The 26,688-nt window shown below is 47.8% G+C and overlaps 1 protein-coding gene across 3 annotated transcripts in view; it reads right to left on the reverse strand.

The window, feature by feature from the left end:
• The window catches only part of LOC119955236 (cytidine and dCMP deaminase domain-containing protein 1-like), a 64,048-nt gene that overhangs the window by 16,408 nt on the left and 20,952 nt on the right, over positions 1–26,688 (reverse strand). For 2 of the 3 annotated variants that reach the window (XM_038781270.1, XM_038781271.1), the window contains one exon: positions 1,743–1,870. In XM_038781270.1, coding sequence (XP_038637198.1) covers positions 1,743–1,870 — 128 coding nt within the window. Of the gene's footprint in view, positions 1–1,070; positions 1,129–1,742; positions 1,871–26,688 lie in introns of all 3 variants that reach the window. The other variant, XM_038781272.1, reaches the window with a different exon arrangement.

Below are 26,688 nucleotides of genomic sequence, written 5' to 3' on the forward strand. Positions count from 1 at the left end.
TTTGAGCGTTGCGACTCCCGTGAGAAGCCTAACGCGAGATTCAACAGCTTTACTTCAACACCAAGTCGGGAGGGCCGAGGTTGGTCAATCGCGCATTTGGTTCCGTTCTGGAAGAGGAAGAACCCATTGAACCCATTTTGGCCGTCCAGGCTGTAGGAGCGCTTGCAGGCACCTCCTGCACAGGCTCTGACCAACCAAAACCGGTGAACAAATATGCAGTTTGGAGCGAGTTTTGGGCAGCACGGTAGCACAAGTGGATAGCACTGTGGCTTCACAGTGCCAGGGTCCCAGGTTCGCTTCCCCGCCCGGTCACTGTCTGTGCGGAGTCTGCACGTTCTCCCCATATGCGCGTGGGTTTCCTCCGGGTGCTCCGGTTTCCTCCCACAGTCCAAAGATCAGCAGGTTAGGTGGATTAGCCATGCTACATTGCCCTTAGTGACCAAAAAGGTTAGAAGGGGTTATTGGGTTACGGGGATCGGGTGGAAGTGAGGGCTTAAGTGGGTCGGTGCAGACTCGGTGGGCTGAATGGCCTCCTTCTGCACTGTATGTTCTATGTTGCAAAATGGTTGACCCTCAAATGTCAAGAGCTGACATCTCATACTACAAAAATGCAAAGGTCTCAAACACTTAGATCAGGTCCACACATGGTATTAAATCATCTCGCCTCATGAAAAGTGTATTATGACAGAGTAACCTGTTTCCCATCAGGTCAAGCCAAACATAGGCCGATGAACTACAACTTATTGTTATCAGATGCGATGCACCAAACCTCACCCACATTTCTGGGTGCTGCTGTTCAAGAAAAACAAGTGAATTAAGTGCCACAATCAATTAGAATAGTGCGTTTCTACATATGTTTAGACGTACTGAGAGTCAAGCCTTCTAGCCAAGGATAGCTCCCTGGAAAAAACAGATATCATATCAGTTAATATTCAGCAGGAGATTGCAATGATCCAAGTCTGAAAGAAGGATGGCGCCAAATGCTTGAAAAGACACAGGAAGAAAACACAGAACTATGAACAGCTGGGATGAGAGGTCATGGAATTGACAGGAGGCTCTGAGCCACTTACGTTGGCTTTGTGAATGCAAGAGACAAATAGATCATAGTACGACAGCTTAATACGATTCCTAAAAATAGAAATTTAAATTATTCTTCCAACAAACAACAAATCTCAAGACAAATAAAATCCCTGGGCAAATTACAAAGGTTTGAATGGTTAATCAATGGTGAGTGGATAAGGCTTAAAGTCAGAATGGCTGATGTTTATTGCGGCAAGATCAACAATATCATATGATGCATTCTTGGGTACTAACAACTCCTCTGGACTGTGCTCAGCTACAATGCTTCTCTTGGTGCAGAGCAACACACTTTGTAACTTGGAAGAGTTGGTAAAAATATCAATGTGGTACCAAAGCCCCAGTCCTCAAGAGAAAAATGGTTTCATCCAGATAGTGGTGGGGTCTGGAATGCACTGCTTGAAAGGGGAGGCGAGGCAGAGACCCTCAACTCACTTGAAAGGTATTTGTATCTGCATCTCAACTCCCCTAACCTGCAGACCAAATGCTGAAAAGTGGGATTAGGCTGGGTGGCTAATTTTTCAGCCAGTGCTGACCCACTGGGCCAAGTGGCCTCTTTCCGTGCAATAAACTTTCTATGATTCAATGATTCTATTATGAATCTGAATTGATTATACTGAGGCAATTCAGAAATCAGTGGTATATTGTCTCTTTACTTTTCTTACCGTGATATTGTTCTTTTTATGATTTTGCCTCATTGGATTTTTGCAGAGTGGAGACTCTTCCATGTGAAGGGCAAGTAGCATGAAGAGGGTCTCCTTGTCCTTCAGCCGCACGGTAGGCTTAACATTACCTGGAACAAAAGGCCAATACCTACTTAAACATTAATATACGGAGGAACTTAGCCTGAATTTAGAAGAAAGAACAAAGAACAAAGAAAATTACAGCACAGGAACAGGCCCTTCGGCCCTCCCAGCCTGCGCCGATCCAGATCCTTTATCTAAACCTGTCTCCTATATTCCAAGGGCTACTTCCCTCTGTTCCCGCCCGTTCATATACCTGTCTAGATGCCTCTTAAATGATGCTATCTTGCCCACCTCTACCACCTAGGCTGGTAAAGCGTTCCAGGCACCCACCACCCTCTGCGCAAAAACCTTTCCACGCACATCTCCCTTAAACTTTCCCCCTCTCACCTTGAAATCTTCACCCCTTGTAACTGACACCCCCACTCTTGGTAATAACACAGCACGTTATTCAGAGAGATGTTCAGTTTTCTGATATTTCAAATCCCTGGTTGCTCGCTGTGCATGATTCAAACAGATCCAGTGGATTCCTGATGTAACCCCTGATCTACATTCGGTTAACTGATCCCAGCCACGTGTTTAAGCTTCTGGGTGGCTGTAAAGTAAAGGAGACAAGAGTTCTGCTTCTCCACAAAACACCTTTATTTCTTTTTAACCAACTTCACACACAAATCTCCAGCAACAAATAGTGCCTCCTGTAACCCCTTTATATATCAGTGACTTCTATTGGATAATTAACATCAAATCAGTATTTAATTGGAAGGGCTGTTAACCCATTCTTACAGTCTCCCTTGCCTTGGAGCAAAAAAATATTTTGACGAATATTGGTTTCCCCAGAAAATCAGAAAATACAAGAAACACAAAAAACTGCAATTTTTCTCTCTTTTTTTTAAACATTCATTTCTTGAAGAAGAAAAAAATTCACAGAAAGCTGCGCCCTTCTTTAATAATGTCCAAAAGTTTCTTCGAACTAGCCTCTCGCTTGGTAAAACAATCAGATAACTAATAGCTACTGTCGACTCATTTAACTTTTGATATCTCTCCTTTGCCCGGCATCTGCTTTAAACTGGCGATGCCAATCCTCAGTCTTTTCTCATTTATACTTTTTGTGGAGTGCACATTTTCCCACAGGGATTTATTGTCAATGTGACACTCAATGGAGTGTACATTTTCCCACAGGAATTTATTGTCAATGTGACACTCAGTGGGTATTTTACCCAAATCCCCAAATCCCAAAATGTTTGTTCATCTCTGGCATACATAAAAGGCCATATCCACTGCCTCTATAAAGCTTATTGTCTCAGCGGCCAATGTGCTTTTAACTGCTCCCCTTATTTTCTTTGTTTCCCACAGAAAGGGGCAACATTCACCATTGTTCCCAAAAGGAAAATTATAAAACCTCCTGTGCTTGAAACCCCATCACATAAATTGGCATAGGGCGCATCACGATAAACCATGAGATTCAAGTGCCAAAGATCACCTAAAAAAGGGGAACCTCAAAATACACTCCTGCATTTTTAGTTTGGCCGTTTTGTTTGCTCTCATTATGTCTACCACTATAGGATCATTCATTTTTGTACTCAACTCTAGGGCATCAAAACTAACGTCCAGTCAAGTCTGTCTACCTGACCAATTTAGTTGCCCAATTACACTTTGCAGTTCCTCTTTTTCTGTCTTTGAAACCACTATGTCTTTTTGTGAAGTCCGACCATGACTAATTGCTACTAGGGTGATGTTCTCCAAATAAGATTGTTGACACACAGTGGCACCTAATCTTGATTTCCACCACAATATATTTGAAAACACCTGAAGCCTGACTTCCAACCCTGAATTCTTTCCTCAGCCCAGTGATAACAATAGCTTCAAAATCACTATTACCAGCCCACAAAAAATCATCTATATATCCATCATAAAGATGCCAGAAAGTTTTCCTTTATAGTGCCAGTAAAACATTGCTAGATCTGCTTTCAACTAGCAACCGTCCACCTTGACTAAAACAGACCTTAACGAAAAATACCAGACTCTAGATGCATCATTTAAATCCAAATACACATTTGTTCAACTTCCAGAGTACCCCTTCTATGTTAGCTGCCTCTTTAGGAGGATGGAGAAAAATGTCTCTCTGAATCTGATGCCCCTGCAAAAAGGCGACTTTTATATCTATAGATTTGCATTCCCACGCCTTGTGGCTAATAAGCCAATAAGACCTTCAAAATAACCTTTCCTGCTATAGGTGAATCCATCCTTAAATCCCGATCTTCTAAGCTTTCTTCAAATCGCCTTGCCACAAGCCTGGCCTTTGCCTGATAGGTTCCATCCAGGAGACCTTTTCCTTGCAAATCCATCTGTGGGGTAGAGCTCTTAGTCCCCCATCTGGTACTTCCATGTATATCCAAAATTCACTCCAACTATGTAGTTCTTCTTGCTTGGCATCTTTTATAACTTTTTCATCTAATTTATTGGAGGCCACCAAAATCAAGCATGTGGGCTTCTACTCCGAGTAGCATTTGCAGTCTGACCCATATTCCGAGACCTTGTCAAACTACATCCCCTATCCCACCTGGTATCTTCTTCTGTACTGCTACTGCTTAGAGATTAGAGGACTGGGAAATCTTTAGGGGGCAACAGAAAGCTACTAAAAAAGCTATCAAGAAGAGTAAGATAGAGTATGAGAGTAAACTTGCTCAGAATATAAAAACAGACAGTAAAAATTTTACAAATATATAAGACAAAAGAGTGGCTAAGGTAAATATTGGTCCTTTAGAGGATGAGAAGGGAGTTTTAATAATGGGAAATGAGGAAATGGCTGAGGAACTGAACAGGTTTTTTGGGTTGGTCTTCACAGTGGAAGACACAAATAACATGCCAGTGACTGATAGAAATGAGGCTATGACAGGTGAGGACCTTGAGAGGGTTGTTATCACTAAGGAGGGAGTGATGGGCAAGCTAATGGGGCTAAAGGTAGACAAGTCTCCTGGCCCTGATGGAATGCATCCCAGAGTGCTAAAAGATATGGCTAGGGAAATTGCAGATGCACTAGTGATAATTTACCGAAATTCACTAGACTCTGGGGTGGTCCCGGTGGATTGGAAATTAGCAAACGTGACACCACTGTTTAAAAAAGGAGGTAGGCAGAAAGCAGGAAATTATAGGGCAGTGAGCTTAACTTAGGTAGTAGGGAAGATGCTGGAATCTATCATCAAGGAAGAAATTGCGAGGCATCTGGATAGAAATTGTCCCATTGGGCAGACGCGGCATGGGTTCGTAAAGGGCAGGTCATGCCTAACTAATTTAGTGGAATTTTTTGAGGACATTACCAGTGCAGTAGATAACGGGGAGCCGATGGATGTGGTATATCTGGATTTCCAGAAAGCCTTTGACAAGGTGCCACACAAAAGGTTGCTGCATAAGATAAAGATGCAAGGCATTAAGCGTAAAGTAATAGCATGGATAGAGGATTGGTTAATTAATAGAAACCAAAGAGTTGGGATAAATGGGTGTTTCTCTGGTTGGCAATCAGTAGCTAGTGGTTTCCCTCAGGGATCCGAGTTGGGCCCACAATTGTGGGCACAATTTACATAGATGATTTGGAGTTGGGGGACCAAGGGCAATGTGTCCAAATTTGCAGATGACACTAAGATGAGTGGTAAAGCGAAAAGTGCAGAGGATACTGGAAGTCTGCAGAGTGATTTGGATAGGTTAAGTGAATGGGCTAGGGTCTGGCAGATGGAATACAATGTTGACAAATGTGAGGTTATCCATTTTGGTAGGAATAACAGCAAACGGGATTATTATTTAAACGATAAAATATTAAAGCATGCCGCTGTTCAGAGAGACTTGGGTGTGCTAGTGTTTTTAATAATTTTAAATGTTTCTATAAGATCCCCCCTCATCCTTCTAAATTCCAACGATGAGTCTGTGACTCATGAGTCACAGAAGGTTGGTTTACAAGTGCAACAGGTGATTAAGAAGGCAAATGGAATTTTGTCCTTCATTGCTAGAGGGATGGAGTTTAAGACTAGGGAGGTTATGTTGCAATTGTATAAGGTGTTAGTGCGGCCACACCTGGAGTATTGTGTTCAGTTTTGGTCTCCTTACTTGAGAAAGGACGTACTGGCACGGGAGGGTGTGCAGAGGAGATTCACTAGGTTAATCCCAGAGCTGAAGTGGTTGGATTATGAGGAGAGGTTGAGTAGATTGGGACTGTACTCGTTGGAATTTAGAAGGATGAGGGGGGAATCTTATAGAAACATTTAAAATTATGAAGGGAATAGATAGGATAGATGTGGGCAGGTTGTTTTCACTGGCGGGTGAAAGCAGAACTAGGGGACATAGCCTCAAAATAAGGGGAAGTAGATTTAGGACTGAGTTTAGGAGGAACTTCTTCACCCAAAGTGTTGTGAATCTATGGAATTCCTTGCCCAGTGAAGCAGTTGAGGCTCCTTCATTACATGTTTTTAAGGTAAAGATAGATAGTTTTTTGAAGAATAAAGGGATTAAGGGTTATGGTGTTCGGGCCGGAAAGTGGAGCTGAGTTCACAAAAGATCAGCCATGATCTAATTGAATGGCGGAGCAGGCTTGAGGGGCCAGATGGCCTACTCCTGCTCCTAGTTCTTATGTTCTTATGCTTGATCTTTCCCTTGCAGATGCACTAATGATGATTTACCAAAATTCACTGGACTCTGGGGTGGTCCCGGTAGATTGGAAATTAGCAAACGTGACACCACTGTTTAAAAAAGTAGGTAGGCAGAGAGCAGGAAATTATATGCCAGTGATCTTAACTTCGGTAGTAGGGAAGATGCTGGAATCTATCATCAATGAAGAAATAGCGAGGCATCTGGATAGAAATTGTCCCATTGGGCAGACACAGCATGGGTTCATAAAGGGCAGGTCGTGCCTAACTAATTTAGTGGATTTTTTGAAGACATTACCAGTGCAGTAGATAACGGGGAGCCAATGGATGTGGTATATCTGGATTTCCAGAAAGCCTTTGACAAGGTGCCACACTAAAGGTTGCTGCATAAGATAAAGATGCATGGTATTAAGGGTAAAGTAGTAGCATGGATAGAGGATTGGTTAATTAATAGAAACCAAAGAGTGGGGATTAATGAGTGTTTCTCTGGTTGGCGATCAGTAGCTAGTGGTGTCCCTCAGGGATCCGTGTTGGGCCCACAATTGTTCACAATTTACATAGATGATTTGGAGTTGGGGATCAAGGGCAATGTGTCCAAGTTTGCAGATGACACTAAGATGAGTGGTAAAGCGAAAAGTGCAGAGGATACTGGAAGTCTGCAGAGTGATTTGGATAGGTTAAGTGAATGGGCTAGGGTCTGGCAGATGGAATACAATGTTGACAAATGTGAGGTTATCCATTTTGGTAGGAATAACAGCAAACGGGATTATTATTTAAACGATAAAATATTAAAGCATGCCGCTGTACAGAGAGACTTGGGTGTGCTAGTGCATTAGTCACAGAAAGTTGGTTTACAGGTGCAACAGGTGATTAAGAAGGCAAATGGAATTTTGTCCTTCATTGCTAGGGGGATGGAGTTTAACACTAGGGAGGTCATGTTGCAATTGTATAAGGTGTTAGTGAGGCCACACCTGGAGTGTTGTGTTCAGTTTTGGTCTCCTTACTTGAGAAAGGACATACTGGCACTGGAGGGTGTGCAGAGGAGATTCACAAGGTTAATCCCAGAGCTGAAGGGGTTGGATTATGAGGAGAGGTTGAGTAGACTGGGACTGTACTCGTTGGAATTTAGAAGGATGAGGGGGGAATCTTATAGAAACATTTAAAATTATGAAGGGAATAGATAGGATAGATGCGGGCAGGTTGTTTCCACTGGCGGGTGAAAGCAGAACTAGGGGACATAGCCTCAAAATAAGGGGAAGTAGATTTAGGACTGAGTTTAGGAGGAACTTCTTCACCCAAAGGGTTGTGAATCTATGGAATTCCTTGCCCAGTGAAGCAGTTGAGGCTCCTTCATTAAATGTTTTTAAGGTAAAGATAGATAGTTTTTTGAAGAATAAAGTGATTAGGGGTTATGGTGTTCGGGCCGGAAAGTGGAGCTGAGTCCACAAAAGATCAGCCATGATCTAATTGAATGGCGGAGCAGGTTCGAGGGGCCAGATGGCCTACTCCCGCTCCTAGTTCTTATGTTCTTATGTTCTGCTATGGGATGTCCTTTCAATAGTTCTCGACCTTTTCCTGCAGACCTGTTCACTATCCGATGTACTATCTGAACTGGCACTACATTTCTGTGCCCTCCATTTCCGAACTTCATGTTCCCAATCCTTTGTCTTCACACCATCCCCTGAATGCTATACATTCAACCAGTGTTTATACTTTCCAGTGGCCTTCCCTGCTGTACTAACATTTTTCCAGTGACTGGACCCTTCAGGCAAATATGTCACTTTTGTATCAACTTTCTGCAGTTGTCCTTTTGGAAAAAAATGGCCTGTTCTAATTCATCAGAAGTATTGTGTTCCTCTACAGAAACTCTGTCTATATCAGTTAACTGGTTCTCAAAGTTCTATAACACATGAGTATCAGATGACCCTGGTTCCACATCATAACGGACTGCTCTTTCTAAACTTGCAAGTTTGTAATCGGTATCCATTTTTCTTGATGAATGTACCCTAATAGTCTGATTGCCATGTGGCAAAACAATTGTTTTCCGTCTATGCCTATGACCTTCCCTGGACCTTTCCATTCATTAAAATTGTCTCTCTTATAGTATACTATGTCTCCTTGCTGAAAAACAGTATTTGGAGGCTGTGCAAATTCTTTCAGAGACTTCTGCTTCCAAAAGTGTTTTTCTACTTCTATGTAATGCATTTAAATGCTCAGCAAATGCAGAGATAATTGTAGTCCCTTCTCTTCTTGGTCAATCAAAATGGACGGAATTTTAGGACTTCTACCAAATACCAATTGATAGGGACTATCTGCAACAAAATCTTTGCATGGACTGCGCATGCATGCTAAGGCTGAAGTTAACTTGCAATTTGGTCGATTTGCCAAAATTTCCCCAAGCGTGTCACTTATTACAGCATGGTTTCTTTCACACACCCCATTACTAAATGGGAATTCTGCAGCCATATTCATGACTGTGATATTCATGTTTTCAAACATATACCTAAACTCATCATTAGCAAATTCCCCCCCCCCCCCCCCCCCCCCCCCCACCCGCAACCATTGACTGTAAAGAATTTTGCCAGTGGACCCATTCCTGTTCCTATCCATTTTTCCATGATCTGATCCAGAATTACTTTTTTTTCTTTACTACGTACAATGGTTGATTGACTAAATCTGGTCGCTAAATCTACAAAATGCAAAATAAAGATATTGTTCGCTCTATCCCAGATCTGAAGACCGCAATGTCTTTAAAATCCCTCGCTAAGGATAGAATTACTATCGGACGTGACGGTGTCCTTCTGTACTTCCTACAACCTCACAGCAATCACTAACCTGTTCTATCAGCTTAGTATAGTCTTCATCCCTGATCCCTGCATCCTTTAAATTTTCCAGCCTCTGAGGAAATGGATGGGCAAATAGCCTATGCAGTTTCAATACAATGAGTTTTTTTATCAGCTAAAATCTCATTTCCAGCTGCTAATAACACTTCCTTAGCGTCTTTACCTGAAATATTATTTGTCATTAATGGAATACATAGTGCCCGACTGTGTAAATTGTCTGTCCACCGTTTTTCCAAAAACTGTTGCCTTATCATTTTCCATATCCAGTTTCAAGTATGCTTTCTTCATCGGCAGTCTGCTCAGAAGCAAATGTAGCTCACTTGACACAGACAACATCTGTGCTAATGAACTGATTCACTCCGGAATATTGGAAGGGATTACCATTCTCTTCAGTGACTTTAGAGTATAATCATCCCCAAACCTGAAACTTACGGAACTTTCAAATTTTCAGTATTTAAAGGTAACATTTTAACCAGTCAATTCCACACACAGTAGATGTGTAACCATGTCCAATACAGCAATATTGAAGGACTCTGCAACCAACACTCTTATTACCGGAGTAAAACTTCTCGTTAATAGGACAATTCCTCCTTTCTGGTCACTATAATTTTCCTCTTCCGATTCTCACGTGTCATGTGTACCTTCACTGTATTAAAACGTGTTGGATAGTTGAAAGCATAATGAAATTTAGAGTCACACCGAAAACATTGATTTATCATACCCTGGGCATTTCTGGGGTTCATTTTCCTATAACATAGATACATAGAGCATAAAGTGCAGAAGGAGGCCATTCGGCCCATCGAGCCTCACCGGCCCACTTAAGCCCTCATTTTCACCCTATCCCCATAACCCAATCTAACCTTTATTTTGGTCACTAAGGACAATTTAGGGGCTGGTTTAGCTCACCAGGCTAAATCGCTGGCTTTTAAAGCAGACCAAGCAGGCCAGCAGCACGGTTCGATTCCCGTACCAGCCTCCCCGGATAGGTGCCGGAATGTGGCGACTAGGGGCTTTTCACAGTAACTTCATTGAAGCCTACTCGTGACAATAAGCGATTTTCATTTCATTTCATTTTCATTTAGCATGGCCAATCCACCTAATCTGCACATCTTTGGGCTGTGGGAGGAAACCGGAGCACCCGGAGGAAACCCACGCAGACACGGGGAAAAAGTGCAGACTCTGCACAGATAGCGACCCAGCAGGGAATCAAACCTGGGATTCTGGAGTTGTGAAGCCACAGTGCTAATCACTTGTGCTACCGTGCCATCCCATATTACCATTCTTCATGTTCCTCCTCCTGATATAGGTATTAAAAGTGTTTCTGTCCTCATAATTTCGGGGTCCCAATCTGCTTTCATACTCTTGTAGCCTGTTTGTTCCCGTACAATCTCGCCATCCTGTTAATAGTGTATCTTTCACATTCTGTTTTATTGCTCACTGACCCATTTGAGAGCCATAGGAATTGAATGTTTCCTGAATAAAATACTTAAAGCCTCTATCATTTGATCAAGTAAGGTATTATTATTTGTAAACTTAAATCCTGTCAAAACGAGGAGCCATATTGGCCACTTTAGCACAGTCCAGTAACTTAAATGCGAACATGGACTGTGGAAATTCCAGGCGGTGTTTTTGCAGCTTTTTGTATAGTCTACTAAATTCCATTACGTACTCAATAGAAATAACCTCTCTTTTCCGAAATCAATCAAATTCTGACTAGGTTAAATATGCATTTAATAAGTCGCCCTTTTGATAAATCATATCCATGAAATTCAATAGATTCTCCAGACCTTCTTCCGAGTCCAAATGTTCTTACTCTAGTTCAGCAAACACTTTGCTCTGATTTTACTGTTGTAAGGTATTGGGCTGGATTCTCCATTTTTGGGACTATGTCACCACGCCGTTGTGAAAACTGTGATCTTTTACGCCAGGACAATTCACAGCCTTGCGGGGGGCTAGCAGGCAGCTATCATGGAGCCCGCAGCTCCAGTTTCCGGGCCAGAGGCCACGCATGCACACGCCGGCGGTCTCCAGCGACCTCACCATGCTCCATGGCGGACTCAGCCTGGACCGCAGAAATATTGCCCCCAATCGGCCGCTCGCCCGCCCCAGACCGCCAGCACAAAAAATACCCAATCTCGAATGAGGACCCCCCTGCTCTCTGAATGGGCCACCTCCGACAGTGGCGGCAGTGGACTGAGTCCACAGCTGCCACACGAGTTTCCTGAACAGCAGGACCACATTAGAAATACGCTGTCGGGAATTCAGCTGGTTGGGGGCGGAGAATAGGCTTACATTAACACTGCAACGAAGTTACTGTGAAAATCCCCATGTCGCCACACTCCAACGCCTGTTTGGGTACACAGAGGGAGAATTCAGAATGTCCAATTCATCTAACAAGCATGTCTTTCGGGACTTGTGGGAGGAAACCGGAGCACTCAGAGGAAACCCACGCAGACACGAGGAGAACGTACAGACTCCACACAGACAGTGACTGAATTCTACTAGCAATTGAGGAGGTAGTGGTGAAACCCTGCAGTCCATGTGGTGTGAACTCCCACAGCACCATTTGACTTCCTGAATTTTGACCCAGCAACAGTGAAGCAACGGCGTTATATTTCCAAGTCAGGATGGTATGTGACTTGGAAGGGAATTGACTGCATGTAATGAATTGTGACGCGAATAAAGTTGATTGATTGTATGTAAATGACAATGCAACTAATTCCACCCCTTGAATCTGTATATTAACCCAATGTGAGCCTTAGCTCAAGTGAGAAAGTGTGCTATCTAAGGCTGCGGAGCCTCAGGCCTTTTGCCCAGATCTCTGATACAATAAACCGCTTGTTGACTCATTCAAAGGTCTGCTTATGAATATTTTCACGCAACATTTCCCATGCATCTACTTATTTACTTTTGAGTAATAGAGATCACAAGTTTGGAAGCTGTTGAAGAAGTCTTGGAACATTTCTGTAGTGCATCTAGTAAATGGTACACGTGGCTACCACTGTTCATCAGTGATGGCGGTTGTGAATGTTCGTGGATAGGGTGCCAATTAAGTGGGCTGCTTTGTCCTGGATGGTATCAAGCTTCTTGAGTGTTGTTGGAGCTGCATTCATCCAGGCAAGTGGAGAGTATTCCATCACACTCCTAACTTATGCATTGTAGATGGCGGACAGGCTGTGGTGAATCAGGATGTGAGTGGCTCACTGCAGAATTCTTAGCCTCTGACCTGCTCATGCAGCCATACTTTTTATTTGGCAGTCCAGTTCAGTTTCTGGTCAATGGTGACCAGCAATATAGGTAAAGAAGGAAAGAAAAGGAAAGGAAACGGAGGCCCCAGGGGACCTACCGGAAATGAGGGCATACACAAATCAACCCACCACCACACCACGGTGGACAAATGACGAGGAAGAAGAGGTGGAACAGAATTGGTCCGAATCACTCCACCATATACTACACCCCCCAGTTAATCCCACCACCACCTCCAGACAATTGCAAGGTCACAGAATCATAGAACTGACAGTGCAGAAGGAGGCCATTCAGCCTATTGAGTCTGGACCAGCCCTTTGAAAGAACACCCCATTTAAGCCCACACTTCCGACCTATCCCCGTAACCCCTTTTTGGACACTAAGGGCAATTTAACATGGTCAATCCACTTACCTGACCCATTGTCAAGGTCTGGAATATGGATGGCTGGAACTGTGGTCCTCAGAGTACGATTCATAAGCATCTGCGCTGGAGACAACCCAGTGGACCTGGGGTTGCCCTTCATGCCAGCATTGCCACGTTGAAGTCGGAGCCTGAGTCTGCAGCTTTGCACAGCAACCGCTTGACAATATTGACCCCTTTCTCGGCCTTCCCGTTTGATTGTGGGTAGTGGGGACTGGAGGTAACGTGACAGAAGTTGTAGGACTGTGCAAAATCAGACCATTCCTGGCTGTAAAAGCATGGACCATTGTTGCTCATTGCCGTGAGCGGTATCCCGTGCCTGGCGAACGTTTCTTTGCAGGCTTTGATGACCGCCTTCGACGTAACGTCAGACAGTTTCACCACTTCTGGGTAACTGGAGAAGTAGTCGACCACGAGTACGTAGTCACGCCCGGCGTGGAAAAGGTCTACACCTACTTTGGACCACAGAGAGGTCATGATCTTGTGCTGTTGCAGTGTTTCCTTGGGTTGAGCCGGTTGAAACTTCTGACAGGTGGGGCAGTTGAGGACCGTGTTGGCAATGTCCTGGTTAATGCCCGGCCAATAAACCACCTCCCGAGCTCTATGTCGGCATTTCTCGACTCCAAGGTGACACTCATGGAGTTGACCCAGCACTATAGCCTACACGCTCTGAGGAATAATGATCCTGCCAAGTTTCAGAAGGATCACAACCGTCAGCTCGTCTTTCACGTTAAAGAATTGGGGACATTGTCCCTTCTGCCAGCCATGGGTAAGGTGCTGCATCACACGCTGCAGTAGAGGATCCTTGGCCGTTTCCTCACATTTGGACCACCCGTTCGTCAGAGGCTGGGAGGTTGGTGGCACACAATTGCATTTGCACTTCTATGTGGCAGATGACATCACCTTGTTCACACGGTGTGGTGATGGACCGGGATAGGGCATCTGCAATGATCAGCTCTTTGCCTGGCGTGTAGACACGTTCAAAGTCGTAGCGGCGGAGTCGAAGAAGAATTTGCTGTAACCGAGGTGTCATGTCGTTTGAATCCTTCTGGATTATGTGGACTAGTTTCGTGGTCCGTTTCCACCGTGAATTTTGGCAGGCCGTAAACGTAGTTATGAAACTTGACTATTCCTGTCAGGAGACCCAGACACTCCTTTTCGATCTGAGCATACCGTTGCTCAGTGGGCATCATGGCCCTGGAGGCATATGCCACTGGAGCCCAGGACGAGGAGTAATCTCGCTGGAGGAGCACCGCCCCAATGCCGTCCTGGCTTGCATCAGTTGATATCTTGGTTTCCTTGGTTGGGTCGAAGAACGCTAGAACTGGGGCTGTGATGAGCTTTGCCTTCAGCTCACGCCATTCCGCTTCATGTGTGGGCAGCCACTAGAATTCCGTTGACTTCTTGACGAGATGGCGGAGGGCCGTGGTGTGGGACGCCATATTGGGAATGAATTTCCCGAGAAAGTTGACTACCCGAGGAAGCGGAGGACCGCCTTCTTGTTCTCCGGGTCTTCAGGGCGTTGATCGCCAAGACCTTGTCGGTGTCTGGCCACACACCCTGCTGCGAGATGTGGTCACCTAGAAACTTAATATCCGATTGACCAAATTATCACTTGGCCCTGTTGAACTGGAGACCATGTTCATGAATTCGCTGGAAGACCTGCTTGAGGCAAGCGATGTGTTCCTGGGGTGTTGTGGACCAGATAATCACGCCGTCCAGTGATACTCCCACCCCCTCGATGCCCTCCATCATCTGCTCCATGATGCGGTGAAACACTTCGGAGGCAGATATGATGCCGAAAGGCGTGCGGTTGTAGCAGTAGCGACCGAACGGGGTGTTGAACATGCACAGCTTGCAACTGGACGCGTCCAGCTATATTTGCCAAAAGCCCCATAGGCGTCCAGCTTAGTGAAGAATTTGGCATGAGCCATCTCACTGGTCAACTCTTCACATTTCGGGATCGGCTAATGCTCCCGCATGATGGTGCGGTTTAGATCCTTAGGATAAAGGCAAATGCGGAGTTCCCCTGATGGCTTCTTTACACAGACCATGGAGCTGACCTAGTCTGTTGGCTCAGTGACCTTCGAGATGATGCCCTGGTCTTGGAGGTCCTGTAGTTGCTTTTTCAGAAGATCCTTGAGGGGCGCGACACTTGGCGTGGTGCATGAATTACAGGGGTGGCGTTCGGCTTGAGCAGGATTTTATATCGGTATGGGAGCGTGCCCATTCCATCGAATACGCTGTGGTACTGCGTGATAATGCAAATTTCCATTGGGCGAGGCCGTCACCGGTGATGATGACATGGTGTGGACTCGTGGAACCAGGTTCAGGAGTTTGCAGGCGCGAGCACCGATCAGGGACGCCCTGTTAGGCCTGACGATTTCAAACCATAATGTTGCTTTCATCACCTTGTTGGATACCCCTAGTTGACACAAGCCACTGGCAGCTATGGCATTGCCATTGTAGTCAAGGAGCTGTCAGGCCGGTGGAAGAATGCTTGTTCGGGCCTGGATGGTGTCAAGGTCAGATTGTGAGATGAGGTTCGCAGACGCGCCAGTGTCCAGTTTAAATCGGATGCGAACCTGTTAACTGTGAGGACAGAACACCACTTGTTGTCTGGATCCACAATGAGGATCGAGAGGCGTTGCGCAGGTGTGGTGGAGGCCAGCTCATGTGTGGTTATGATGCCTACCCAATATGGAGACTTGAGGCAGTCAGCATCAGGGTCCGTTGGGCTGTCGGGATCGGAATCTGGCATGCCTTGCTGTATTGAACGGACACTTCTGCGCCGCAGCTGCGATTGCTGGCTGCTGAGCAGTGGAGCAGATCTGCAAAGGGCTGTGTGGTGGACACGCTTGCTACACTGGAGATATCGGCATCCTTTTGCCGGGCATTGCCGCTTCAAGTGGACGGAGCCACAGTTCAGACACGTCATGACGCTGACGGCAGCGCATTCTGTGTGCAATCGCGCATGCGCAGTACGGTGGCTTGACATACGCACCTGCGCAGTCGGTCTCGTCGTCCACTCGGTTGTGGCACGCATGCGCAGGGATCCAGGAAAAGAGCGCGAAATGGCCACTCTCCTCAATGCTCAGGCCCGGCACCTGTGCGATGGCCTGCAGCATTTCTGGGTTTGCAGTTTCTGCCGCCCTGATGTGGGAGTAACGATTCTTGGCATGCTCATGGACAACGCATGTCTCAATAGCGACAGAGAGGGTCAACTGTTTGATTTTAAGGAGATGCTGCCGCAGGGAGTCGGAATGGACCCTGAAAACGATCTGATCATGGAATCAGCCATTGAGTCATAGTTACATGACTGCGCTAGGATGCGGAGATGGATCAAGAAGGTTTGAAAAGGTTCATCCTTACCCTGAAGCCTCTGCTGGAAGATGTACCATTCAAAGTTCTCATTCACCTCAATGTCGCAGTGACTGTCGAACTTCAGCAGGACTGTTTTGAATTTCGTTTTGTCTTTGCCGTCGGCGAACGTAAGGGAGTTGTCGATATGGATGGCTTGATTCCCCCGCAGTGGAGAGAAATAGCGCGATCTTCCTGGCATCTGATGCTGCCTCGTGGTCGGAGGCCTCGATGTACAAGAGGAAGTTTTGCTTGAAGATTTTCCAGTTGGCGCCGAGGTTGCCGCAGATGCTGAGTTGCGGAGGAGGCTGGATGTTTTCCATTTCGCTGGACGGCTGCTTGCTGGTCAATGCTGATTCACTCCAGGTAGGTCCGTCAAGATCAGTACCACTCAGGGCAGCACGGTGGCTCAGTGGGTTAGCCCTGCTGCCTCACGGCGCCGAGGTCCCAGGTTCGATCCCGGCTCTGGGTCACTGTCCGTGTGGAGTTTGCACATTCTCCCCGTGTCTGCGTGGGTTTCACCCCCACAACCCAAAAATGTGCAGGGTAGGTGGATTGGCCACACTAAATTGCCCCTTAATTGAAAAAAAATAATTGGGTGCTCTAAATTTATAAAAAAAAAAGAAAAAAAAAAAAAATGATCAGTACCACTCTGGTACCATGATGTGTTAGGCAGGTTGGTTCGATGTGGACTGCACTCGATGCAGGGAGGTTAGAAACAGACATCTAATACTTGAGAAGATCCCACGCTGTTTTATTCAACTATAGAACTGCTATACATATTCAGCTGTGGGTCGACACTACACTGATCTGACTGGTGACCTTGTAGTAGCCTGACCAGACTTACTAGCTACCGCATGGTGGTTGCACTTGCTAGCTCATGGACCCTAACTGTCTCAGTAGCTGGGTCCCAAGAGAGCGGGAAACCTAGTGCCCTCTGGCTTTATAGTGGTAGTGTCCTGTCTGGTGATTGGCTGTACTGTGTTGTATGTTTACTAGTCATCCTATGTGTCAATCACTGCCTGTCTGCATCTCATTATATACATGAGTGGATATTATGATAATTGGAACACTACAGATGATAACTGAATGATATTCTAACTACACTTGTGATCTAACGACTTGCTTTCTTTAATTAACATTCACTCTGCTCCAAGCTCCTCCTTGTGCTTTCACCATGCTTTTAGAACATAGAACATAGAACAGTACAGCACAGAACAGGCCCTTCGGCCCTCAATGTTGTGCCGAACAATGATCACCCTACTTTAAACCCACGTAACCCGTATACCCGTAACCCAACAATCCCCCCATTAACCTTACACTACGGGCAATTTAGCATGGCCAATCCACCTAACCCGCACATCTTTGGACTGTGGGAGGAAACCGGAGCACCCGGAGGAAACCCACGCACACACAGGGAGGACGTGCAGACTCCACACAGACAGTGACCCAGCCGGGAATCGAACCTGGGACCCTGGAGCTGTGAAGCATTGATGCTAACCACCATGCTACCGTGAGGCCCTTAACTTTCTGATAATCTTCTTTTGTTGTGTCTGCACTTCTTACATTCATATATGCTTTATTTAAATTTGCAGATTTCAACTGTGTCACTTTAAGCGATTTTCTCCATCTCACAGCAAAGTGGTTGAGTTTGCAATATTGTGAGCAGATTTTTCCTCTTGCTGGATATTTTTTGTGAGAGTGGGTGTATCCACAGCGACCACACATCATGATGTTCATGTAGTCACGCGTACAGTTCCTTCACATATGCGCAGATCGGTCTTTTTCTGTCTCGTGACTTTGTGCGAAGTGCACATGTGTAGGCTGGGAATGCGCATGCACAAGATGGCTGCCGTCCAAAACGCGCATCTTTCTGAGCTGTGCCACAGCTCCAACACATTCTACCTCGAGGCTCATTTTTGTGCGCTTTTCTCTCTGCAGAATCTCAATATGTTGACTTTTGGACAATTCATCCATGCAACACATTTCAATAGCATTTTCAAGCTGGAGACCTTTAGAACATGGAACATAGAACAGTACAGCACAGAACAGGCCCTTCGGCCCTCGATGTTGTGCCGAGCAATGATCACCCCACTCAAACCCATGCATCCACCCCACACCCGCAACCCAACAACGCCCCCTTAACCTTACTTTTTTAGGACACTACGGGCAATTTAGCATGGCCAATCCACCTAACCCGCACATCTTTGGACTGTGGGAGGAAACCGGAGCACCCGGAGGAAACCCACACACACACGGGGAGGACATGCAGACTCCACACAGACAGTGACCCAGCCGGGAATCGAACCTGGGACCCTGGAGCTGTGAAGCATTTATGCCAACCACCATGCTACCATGCTGCCCTTTCTTTCTCAGCAAACGCTCCCTGAGCTTATCATCTATTATTCCAAATACAATTTGATCTCTGTTTCACGGCAGCCTCCGCGCCCCCTCCCGGGTCCCGATTCTCCCCTCCCGGGCGGGGCTAGCAGCGGGACCCCGTGAAGCACGGCATCGCGGCCTTAGCGACCGTCACTAAGTCTGCGCGCCAAGCTGGCTGACGCGCACGATGATGTCAGCCGCGCATGCGCGGGTTGGACAGCTCCAACCCGTGCATGCGCGGGGCCGCCATCTCCCTCGGCCGCCCCACGAACCAGTCGAACGATGACAGCTGGAGTTGACTCACTTCCATCAGGGATCTTGACCTACAGTGTCTAACGGGGATAACACGGGAAATCGGTGGCATGAGCATCATAGCCATGTTTTCGCCAGTCTCGGACTTGAGGTGATCCAGGTTGGGCACGTCTATGGCTGGACGTGTCGTTCGCATGTCCCTGTTCATCAGGAGTTGAGCCGGCGACAAGCCAGTGGACAGTGGGGTCGTCCTGTACGCAAGCAGCGCAAGGTGAATGTCAGACGCAGAATCTGCAGCCTTGCAGATGAGCTGCTTCACTATGTGCACCCCTTTCTCAACTTTTCCGTTTGACTGCGAATAGTGTTGGCTGGAAGTGACGTGTTTGAACTGATACGACTGGGCAAACAGAGACCATTCATGGCTGCTGAAGCATGGGCCATTGTCACTCATGACAGTGAGTGGGATACTATGCCTAGAGAACGTCTCCTTACAGGCCTTGATGAAGGTCCAAGATGTGAGGTCTGAGAGCTTCACGACTTCAGGGTTATTAGAAAAGTAATCAATGATTAACACGTAATCACAAGCATTTGCATGAAAGAGGTCAATGCCAACCTTGGACCACACAGAGGTTTCGATTTCATGATGCTGAAGTGTCTCCTTACTCTTTGCTGGCTGGAAGCGTTGACAGGTCGCAGTTAAGAATCATGTTTGCGATGTCCTGGCTGATCCCAGGCCAGTAGACAGCCTTCCTGGCTCTGCGTCTGCACTTTTCCACACCCAGGTGGCCCTCTTGGATTTGACGGAGTGCCAAGCTCTGGAGACTGTTTGGAATTACAATCCGGTCCAGTTTGAGGAGGATACCATCAACCACCGTCAGGTCGTCCTTTACATTGAAAAATTGAGGGCACTGCACTTTTTGCCAGCCATTGGCTAGGTTTTGCATAACAAGCTGCAAGATGGGGTCTGGCTGTCTCCTCACGGATACAGATCACCTTCTCATCAGATGCCGGGAGGGTGCTAGCACACGGCTGCACCTGTGACTCAACCTGTGACTCAATTTTCCGGATGATGTACAGTGGTTCACGAGGCACGGTGATGGAGCGGGACATGCATCGGCAATGGTGAGCTCCTTGCCAGGCATGTAGAACAGGTCAAAGTTGTACCTTCTGAGTTTCAGGAGGATGCGCTGCACTGTAGCATGGTGGTTAGCACAAATGCTTCACAGCTCCAGGGTCCCAGGTTCGATTCCCGGCTGGGTCACTGTCTGTGCGGAGTCTGCACGTCCTCCCCGTGTGTGCGTGGGTTTCCTCCGGGTGCTCCGGTTTCCTCCCACAGTCCAAAGATGTGCGGGTTAGGTGGATTGGCTATGATAAATTGCCCGTAGTGTCCTAAAAAGTAAGGTTAAGGGCGGGTTGTTGGGTTACGGGTATAGGGTGGATACGTGGGTTTGAGTAGGGTTATCATTGCTCGGCACAACATCGAGGGCCGAAGGGCCTGTTCTGTGCTGTACTGTTCTATGTTCTAACCGAGGCGTCATGTCATTAAGGTCCTTGTGGATAATGTGATCCGTCTTGACTGTGAATGTCGCAGGCCGTAGATAATAGTCGTGAAACTTGAGAATGCCAGTGAGAAGACCCAGGCATTCCTTCTCGATTTGTGCATACCTTTGTTTGGTGGGCGTCATTGCCCTTGATGCGTAGGCAAACGGTGCCCAGGATGAAGTGTCATCGCGTTGCAGCAGAACCGCACCAATGCCATCCTGGCTCGTATCTGTCGAGATATTTGTTTCCCTGTCTGGATCAAAAAATGCCAATATGGGTGCAGTGGTGAGCTTGGCTTTCAGCTCCAACCACTCTGCCTGATTTGCCACCTTCCACTCAAAGGCAGTGGACTTCTTCACTAGATTTTGTAGGGCCATGGTGTGTGAGGGCATGTTTGGGATGAACTTGTCCAGAAAATTGACCGTGCCCAGGAAGCACAATACCGCCTTCTTGTCTTCCGGCTGCAATGGCCTTGACCTTGTATGTGTTGGGGCACACGTCCTGCTGAGAGATCTGGGTCGGGATTCTCCCCTACCCGGCGGGGTGGGGGGTCCTGGCGTGATGTAGTGGCGTAACCCACTCCGGCGTCGGGCCGCCACAAAAGGTGCGGAGACGGCCCTCACCTTGTGGGGTTAGGCCTACGCCGGAGTGGTTAGTGCTCCGCCGGCTGGCGTGGACGGCCTTTGGTGCCATGCCAGTCGGGGCCGAAGGGACTTCGCTGCCCGGCGTAAGTCCGCGCATCCGCCTCCACCATGGCGAAGACCATGACCATGCCCAGGAAGCGCAATACCCATGACCATGCCCAGGAAGCATTGGTGTGCCCCGATTGCAGGACAGGCCACCATGGGGGCACTCCCTGGGGCCAGATCGCACCCCCCACCCCCCGCAGGACCTCAGAGCCCGCCAGCGCCGCCTGCTCCCGCCGGTAAGGTAGGTGGTTTGATCCTTGCCGGGGGGAGAGAGTTCACACAGGCGGGACTTCCACAGCGTCGGACCTTCGGCCCATGGCGGGCCGGAGAATCGCCGGGGGGGGGGGGGGGGGGGGGGCCTGCCGACCGGTGCGATTCCCTTCCCCGCCGAATCTCTGGTGACGGAGAATTCGGGACACGGCGGTGGCGGGATTTACGCCAGCCGCTGGCGGCGGTGGGGGGGGGGGGGGGGGGGGGGGGGAATCCCGACCCTGGTCTCCAAGAAACTTGAGTGTAGACATGCCAAAGCAAAATTTGGCCCTGTTTAGCTTCAGGCCATTGGCGTGGACACGGCGGAATGCCTGCTGGAGACGGGAAACATGCTCTTTGGGGTCGTGGACCATATGATGACATCGTCCACGTCCACATGAACCCCTTCGATGTCCTCCATCATCTGCTCCATGATGTGATGAAATATCTCCCATGCCGAGACGATACCGAACAGCATACGGTTATAGCAGTACCTGCCATACAGTGTGTTGAAGGTGAAGAGCCTTCTGCTGGACTCATCCAGCTGGATTTGCCAGAATCCATGTGACGCATCTAACTTTGTGAAACACCATGCATGCGCCATCTCACTGGTGAGTTCCTCCCGCTTCGGGATGGAGTAGTGTTCACGCATTATATTCTGCTTGAGATCCTTGGGATCAATGCAGTTGCGCAGGTCTTCAGAGGGTTTTTTAACTGCCATTGACAGTCAGTCAGTTCGGTTACCCTGGAAATGATCCCCTGCTGCTGCAGCTCCTTGAGCTGTTCCTTCAGGTGCTCCTTCAGCGGAGCCGGGACCCGGCGTGGTGCATGGACCACTGGCTTGGCATCAGGTCACAATAGGATCTTGTACCGATATGGCAAAGTGCCCATCCCGTCAAACACATCTGGATACTGAGAGAGGATGTTTTCAATGCCAACTTGAAGATCCACGTTGGAGGATGTCGTTGAATAAACCTGCTGCACCAGGTTTAGCTTTTTGCAGGCATGCGCGCCCAGTAGGGATGCCCTGTCCAGCTTGACAATTTCAAACCTTAGCAGTGCATGGGTACTCAGGTTGGAGACGAGTCGATGGCAGGACCCCAGTGCCGCGATGGCGGTAAAGTCCAGGAGCTGGCAGGCTGCTGGAAGGATCTTGGGGAGCTTCTTGATGTGTTTGAAGTCTGCCTGTGAGTGGAGGTTGGCAGAAGCACCTGTGTCCAGCTTGAACTAGATGGAACAGCGGTTGACCTGCATCACCGCACGCCATTCGTCCGCAGAATCCACAGCGAAGATGGACTGAATGCGAGATGAGTTAGGTGTGGCATGTTCACATGTGGTAATGATGCCTACGCGGTCTTGTCTTGTCCTGGCCTTTGGAGAAGTTAAACGAGTTGAAGAGTTTGATGGCTTGATCACCCGCTGTTGAATCATAGAATTTACAGTGCAGAAGTCGAGTCTGCACCGGCTCTTGGAAAGAACACCCCACTCAAGCCCACACCTCCATCCTATCCCCACAACCCATTAACCCCACCCAACATTAAGGTCAATTTTGGACACTAAGGGCAATATATCATGGCCAATCCACCTAACCTGCACATCTTTGGACTGTGGGAGGAAACCGGAGCACCCGGAGGAAACCCACACACACACGGGGAGAACGTGCAGACGCCGCACAGTGACCCAAGCCGGGAATCGAACCTGGGACCCTGGAGCTGTGAAGCAATTGTGCTGATCACTATGCTACCGTACTGAGAGGAGAAGTGTAATCTTTCTTGCATCAGACGCACCCTCGAGGTCTGAGGCTGCGATGTACAGAAGAAACTTGTGCTTGAATGTCCGCACAGAGATTGCCGGAGGTCCTGAGCTGGTGAGGAGCCTGAATCTTCTCCATGGTGCCGGGATACATTTGCTGGTCGCCACGGAATGGACTGAAGTAAGCCACCTTAAATTAGTAGTCACCTGGTATCATGTCATGTTAGGTACACTGATCTAACACTGGCTGCAACTGGATGCAGCTTAGATCAGAAAGATACTCCAGACCTTGAAGTTAGTTCAGTCAGGTTATTGAACTAATAGCACAGTTAGCACAGTTCTCTGTGAGTTTGACTCTTGGCTAACTTGTGTGGTTACTCTGTCTGACTGAACTAGACTAGCTCTTGGCCACGTGGTGGAGGTGTGAGATTGTAACAACAACTGCCTCTCTAGATGTTCATCAGTGGAAAGAGGCGGAGTGTGAGTGCCTTGTGTCTTTTATAGTCAGATCCCACCCCTGAGTGTCCTGCCTGCTTATTGGTCATGTCCTGTTCTCTGTGTCCATTAGCTGCTTGTCTGTATATCAGTATGTGAGTGTCCGCATATCAAGGACAGTTAAGTCAGCAGCAGGGTGGTTTGGTGTTAACATGAAAAAGGGGGAGGCAGAGAGGGTGGGGGATATGGTAGGGTAGGCGGGCTGCGGTTGTTGGTTACTTATTGAGTTACGACTTCCGTTTGTGACAATGGAGTGAATGGTCACATAGAGGGCTGACCCTGCTTAAAGTCACAGAGAAGAGCTCTTTTTACACAGAACTGTGTGGAATTTTGATGAAAAGGCTTGGTGAATGTTGGAGGAGAGATTTGGCTGGAAAGTTGAAACAATCTTGTGCTGCAGCAAAAGCCTCTTTTTTTCATGCAGCCGGGGAAGGGGCAAGCTGGAAGGCCTCAGATACAGGAACTGATGGCTTTTATGAAGAAGGAATTCCATAAACAGAGGAAAGAAATGGATGAGGATCAAGCAAAGACCATTGAGGAAGCTGTGGGACCCCTGAAGAGTTCTCTGGAATGGGGAAAGGTGTTTGGAGCTGCAGGGGTCACAGATTCGGGGGATTGAAAAGAGTGATCTCGGACCACAGTGATCGTGTGTTGGCTCTGGAGGCAGAGGTGGGGCTCATGGGAGACCTCTGTAAAACGTTGAGGGCAAAGGTGGAGGAGCAAGAGAATACCTCGAGAAGACAGAACTTGTAAATAGTGGGCCTGCCTGAAGGAGTGGAAGGTGTGAGAGCCACGAGGTACATCTCGAAGATGCTGGCGGGGCTGGTGGCAGAAGGGGTGCTAGATAAGGCGCCTGAAGTGGACCGATGGTTAGGTCCCTGAGGTGGAAGCTTTGAGCTGGGGAGCCTCTGCGGGCGGTGATCGTGAGACTCCATAAATTTGTGGAGAAATAGAAAATTCTATGGTGGGCCAGGGAGAAAGCGTAGCTGCGACTGAGGGAAATAACATCCGAATTTATGAGGACATCAGAGCCGAGTTGGCAAACCGATGGGCAGGTTTCAACAAGGCCAAGGCGGTGCTGTTGTACCGGCGGCAGATCAGGTTTGGGGTGCTGTCCCCGGCGAACTTATGGGTGACGTTCGGAGGCCGGGAGTATTATTTTGAAACCCCAGAAGCAGCCGAAGACTTCATTAAGGATCATAAACTGGGGGAGAACTGAGCGGACAATGCTTGGGAACCAGGGTGCTGGCACTTTGTAATGGTCGGGAGCATGTTTGAAGTGGGTGTAAGGATTGGGGGATTTTTGCCTTTTGGGGGGGGGGGGGGGGGGGGATGGTTCTGTTCAATGTTGAGATTGTAAGGAGTTGTAGGGGTGAAACGTTTATGGGACTGTTTGTATTTAACATTTGTTTGTTTGCTTTTGGAGATGGCTGCCTGGATTTCAGCAGAAGTCCTTGTTTGGGTGGGGGAGGGTAAGGTCAGCTGGAGGCCTTCTTCCTTGAGCTGAGCAGTGGAGGGGAGGGGAGGGGGGGTCGTTAGGAGATGCCTTTGGGCAGGGGCAGCCACGCCAGCAGGTTATGCTGGTGAATGGACGTGAGGTGGTGGGGGAGAAGGCCAAGAGGGGTGGCGGGGGGGGGGGGGGGGGGGGGGGCAGGGGAAGTGGGGTGTGGGGGGAGGGGAGGTGGAAGAATGGGAAGGGAAGGGGGGAGGGGTTTCTGCGACATGGCGGGGGGTGAGAGATGACATGGTCAAGGGTGGAGAAAGGGGCCTTCTGGGATGGGCTAGGTATAGGGTGGAATTAAGGGAGCGGGATTTAAGTAGGGAAGATGACGGACGGTAGAGGAGATTGGAGGCACAAGCCTCCAGTAAGGCTGGTAATGTGCAACGTCCGGGGACTGAATGGGTCGGTTCAAAGGTCACGGGTGTTCGCACCTCAGGAGCTTGAAAGCGGAGGTTCTCTTTCTGCAGGTGACACACCTCTGTGTGAAGGACCAGGTTAGGTTAAGGAAGGGGTGGGTTTGGCATGTTTTTCACGCGGGGTTTGATTTGAAATTGAGGGGTGTGCCGATTTTAATGAACAAAAAAATGGGATTTGAGAGTGTGAAGGAGGTTAGGGATCCGGGTGGGAGATACGTGATTGTGAGTGGGATATTCTAAGGATCACAGGTACTGTTGGTAAATGTGTGTGCCCCAAATTGGGATGATGTGGGTTTTATGAGTGGGTTGCTGGGAGCAATCCCGGATTTGGCCATGCACCAGTTGATCATGGGAGAAGATTTTAACTGTGTCCAGGAGCTGAGGGTGGATAGGTCGACCCCCAGGTCGATGGGTAGGGTACGAATGGCGAGGAAGCTGTGGGGGTTTATGGAGAGGATTGGTATGGTGGACCCATGGCGTTTTCAGAACCTAGGGGGATATGAACTCCTGTTTGCTATCTTTTGGTTACCTTTTTGATCTTGGTTGTAGTTGTGTTTGATGTTTATTTATAAATACCTTAATAAAAATAATTTTTTTTAAAAGAGCATTACTAAACCAGATGGGAGGTGAATCATCTCAGTCCCAGGACATCACTGTAGGGTAGTATTCTAGGCCCAACTATCTTCACCTGCTTCATCAATGACCTTCATCCCACCATAAGATCAGATGTGGAGATGTTCACCGATGATTGCACAATGTTCAGTACCATGACTCCTCAGATACTGAAGCAGTTCTTGTCCAAATGCAGCAAGAACTGGACAATATCCGGCCTCGGGCTGACAAGTGGCAAATAATATTTGTGCGACACACAAATGCCAGGAAATGACCATCTCCTCTAACCACCGTCCCTTGACATTCAATGGCATTACCATCGCTGGAACTCCCATTGTCAACATTCTGGAGTTTATCATTGACCAGAAACCTCAATGGCTAGCCATATAAATACTGTGGTTACAAGAGCAGGTCAGAGGCATGGAACTCTGTGGTGAGTAACGTACTTCCTGACTACCCAAAGCCTGTCCACCA

Source organism: Scyliorhinus canicula, chromosome 20 (genome assembly GCF_902713615.1).
Source record: "Scyliorhinus canicula chromosome 20, sScyCan1.1, whole genome shotgun sequence".
Classification (NCBI taxonomy): Eukaryota; Metazoa; Chordata; class Chondrichthyes; order Carcharhiniformes; family Scyliorhinidae; genus Scyliorhinus; species Scyliorhinus canicula.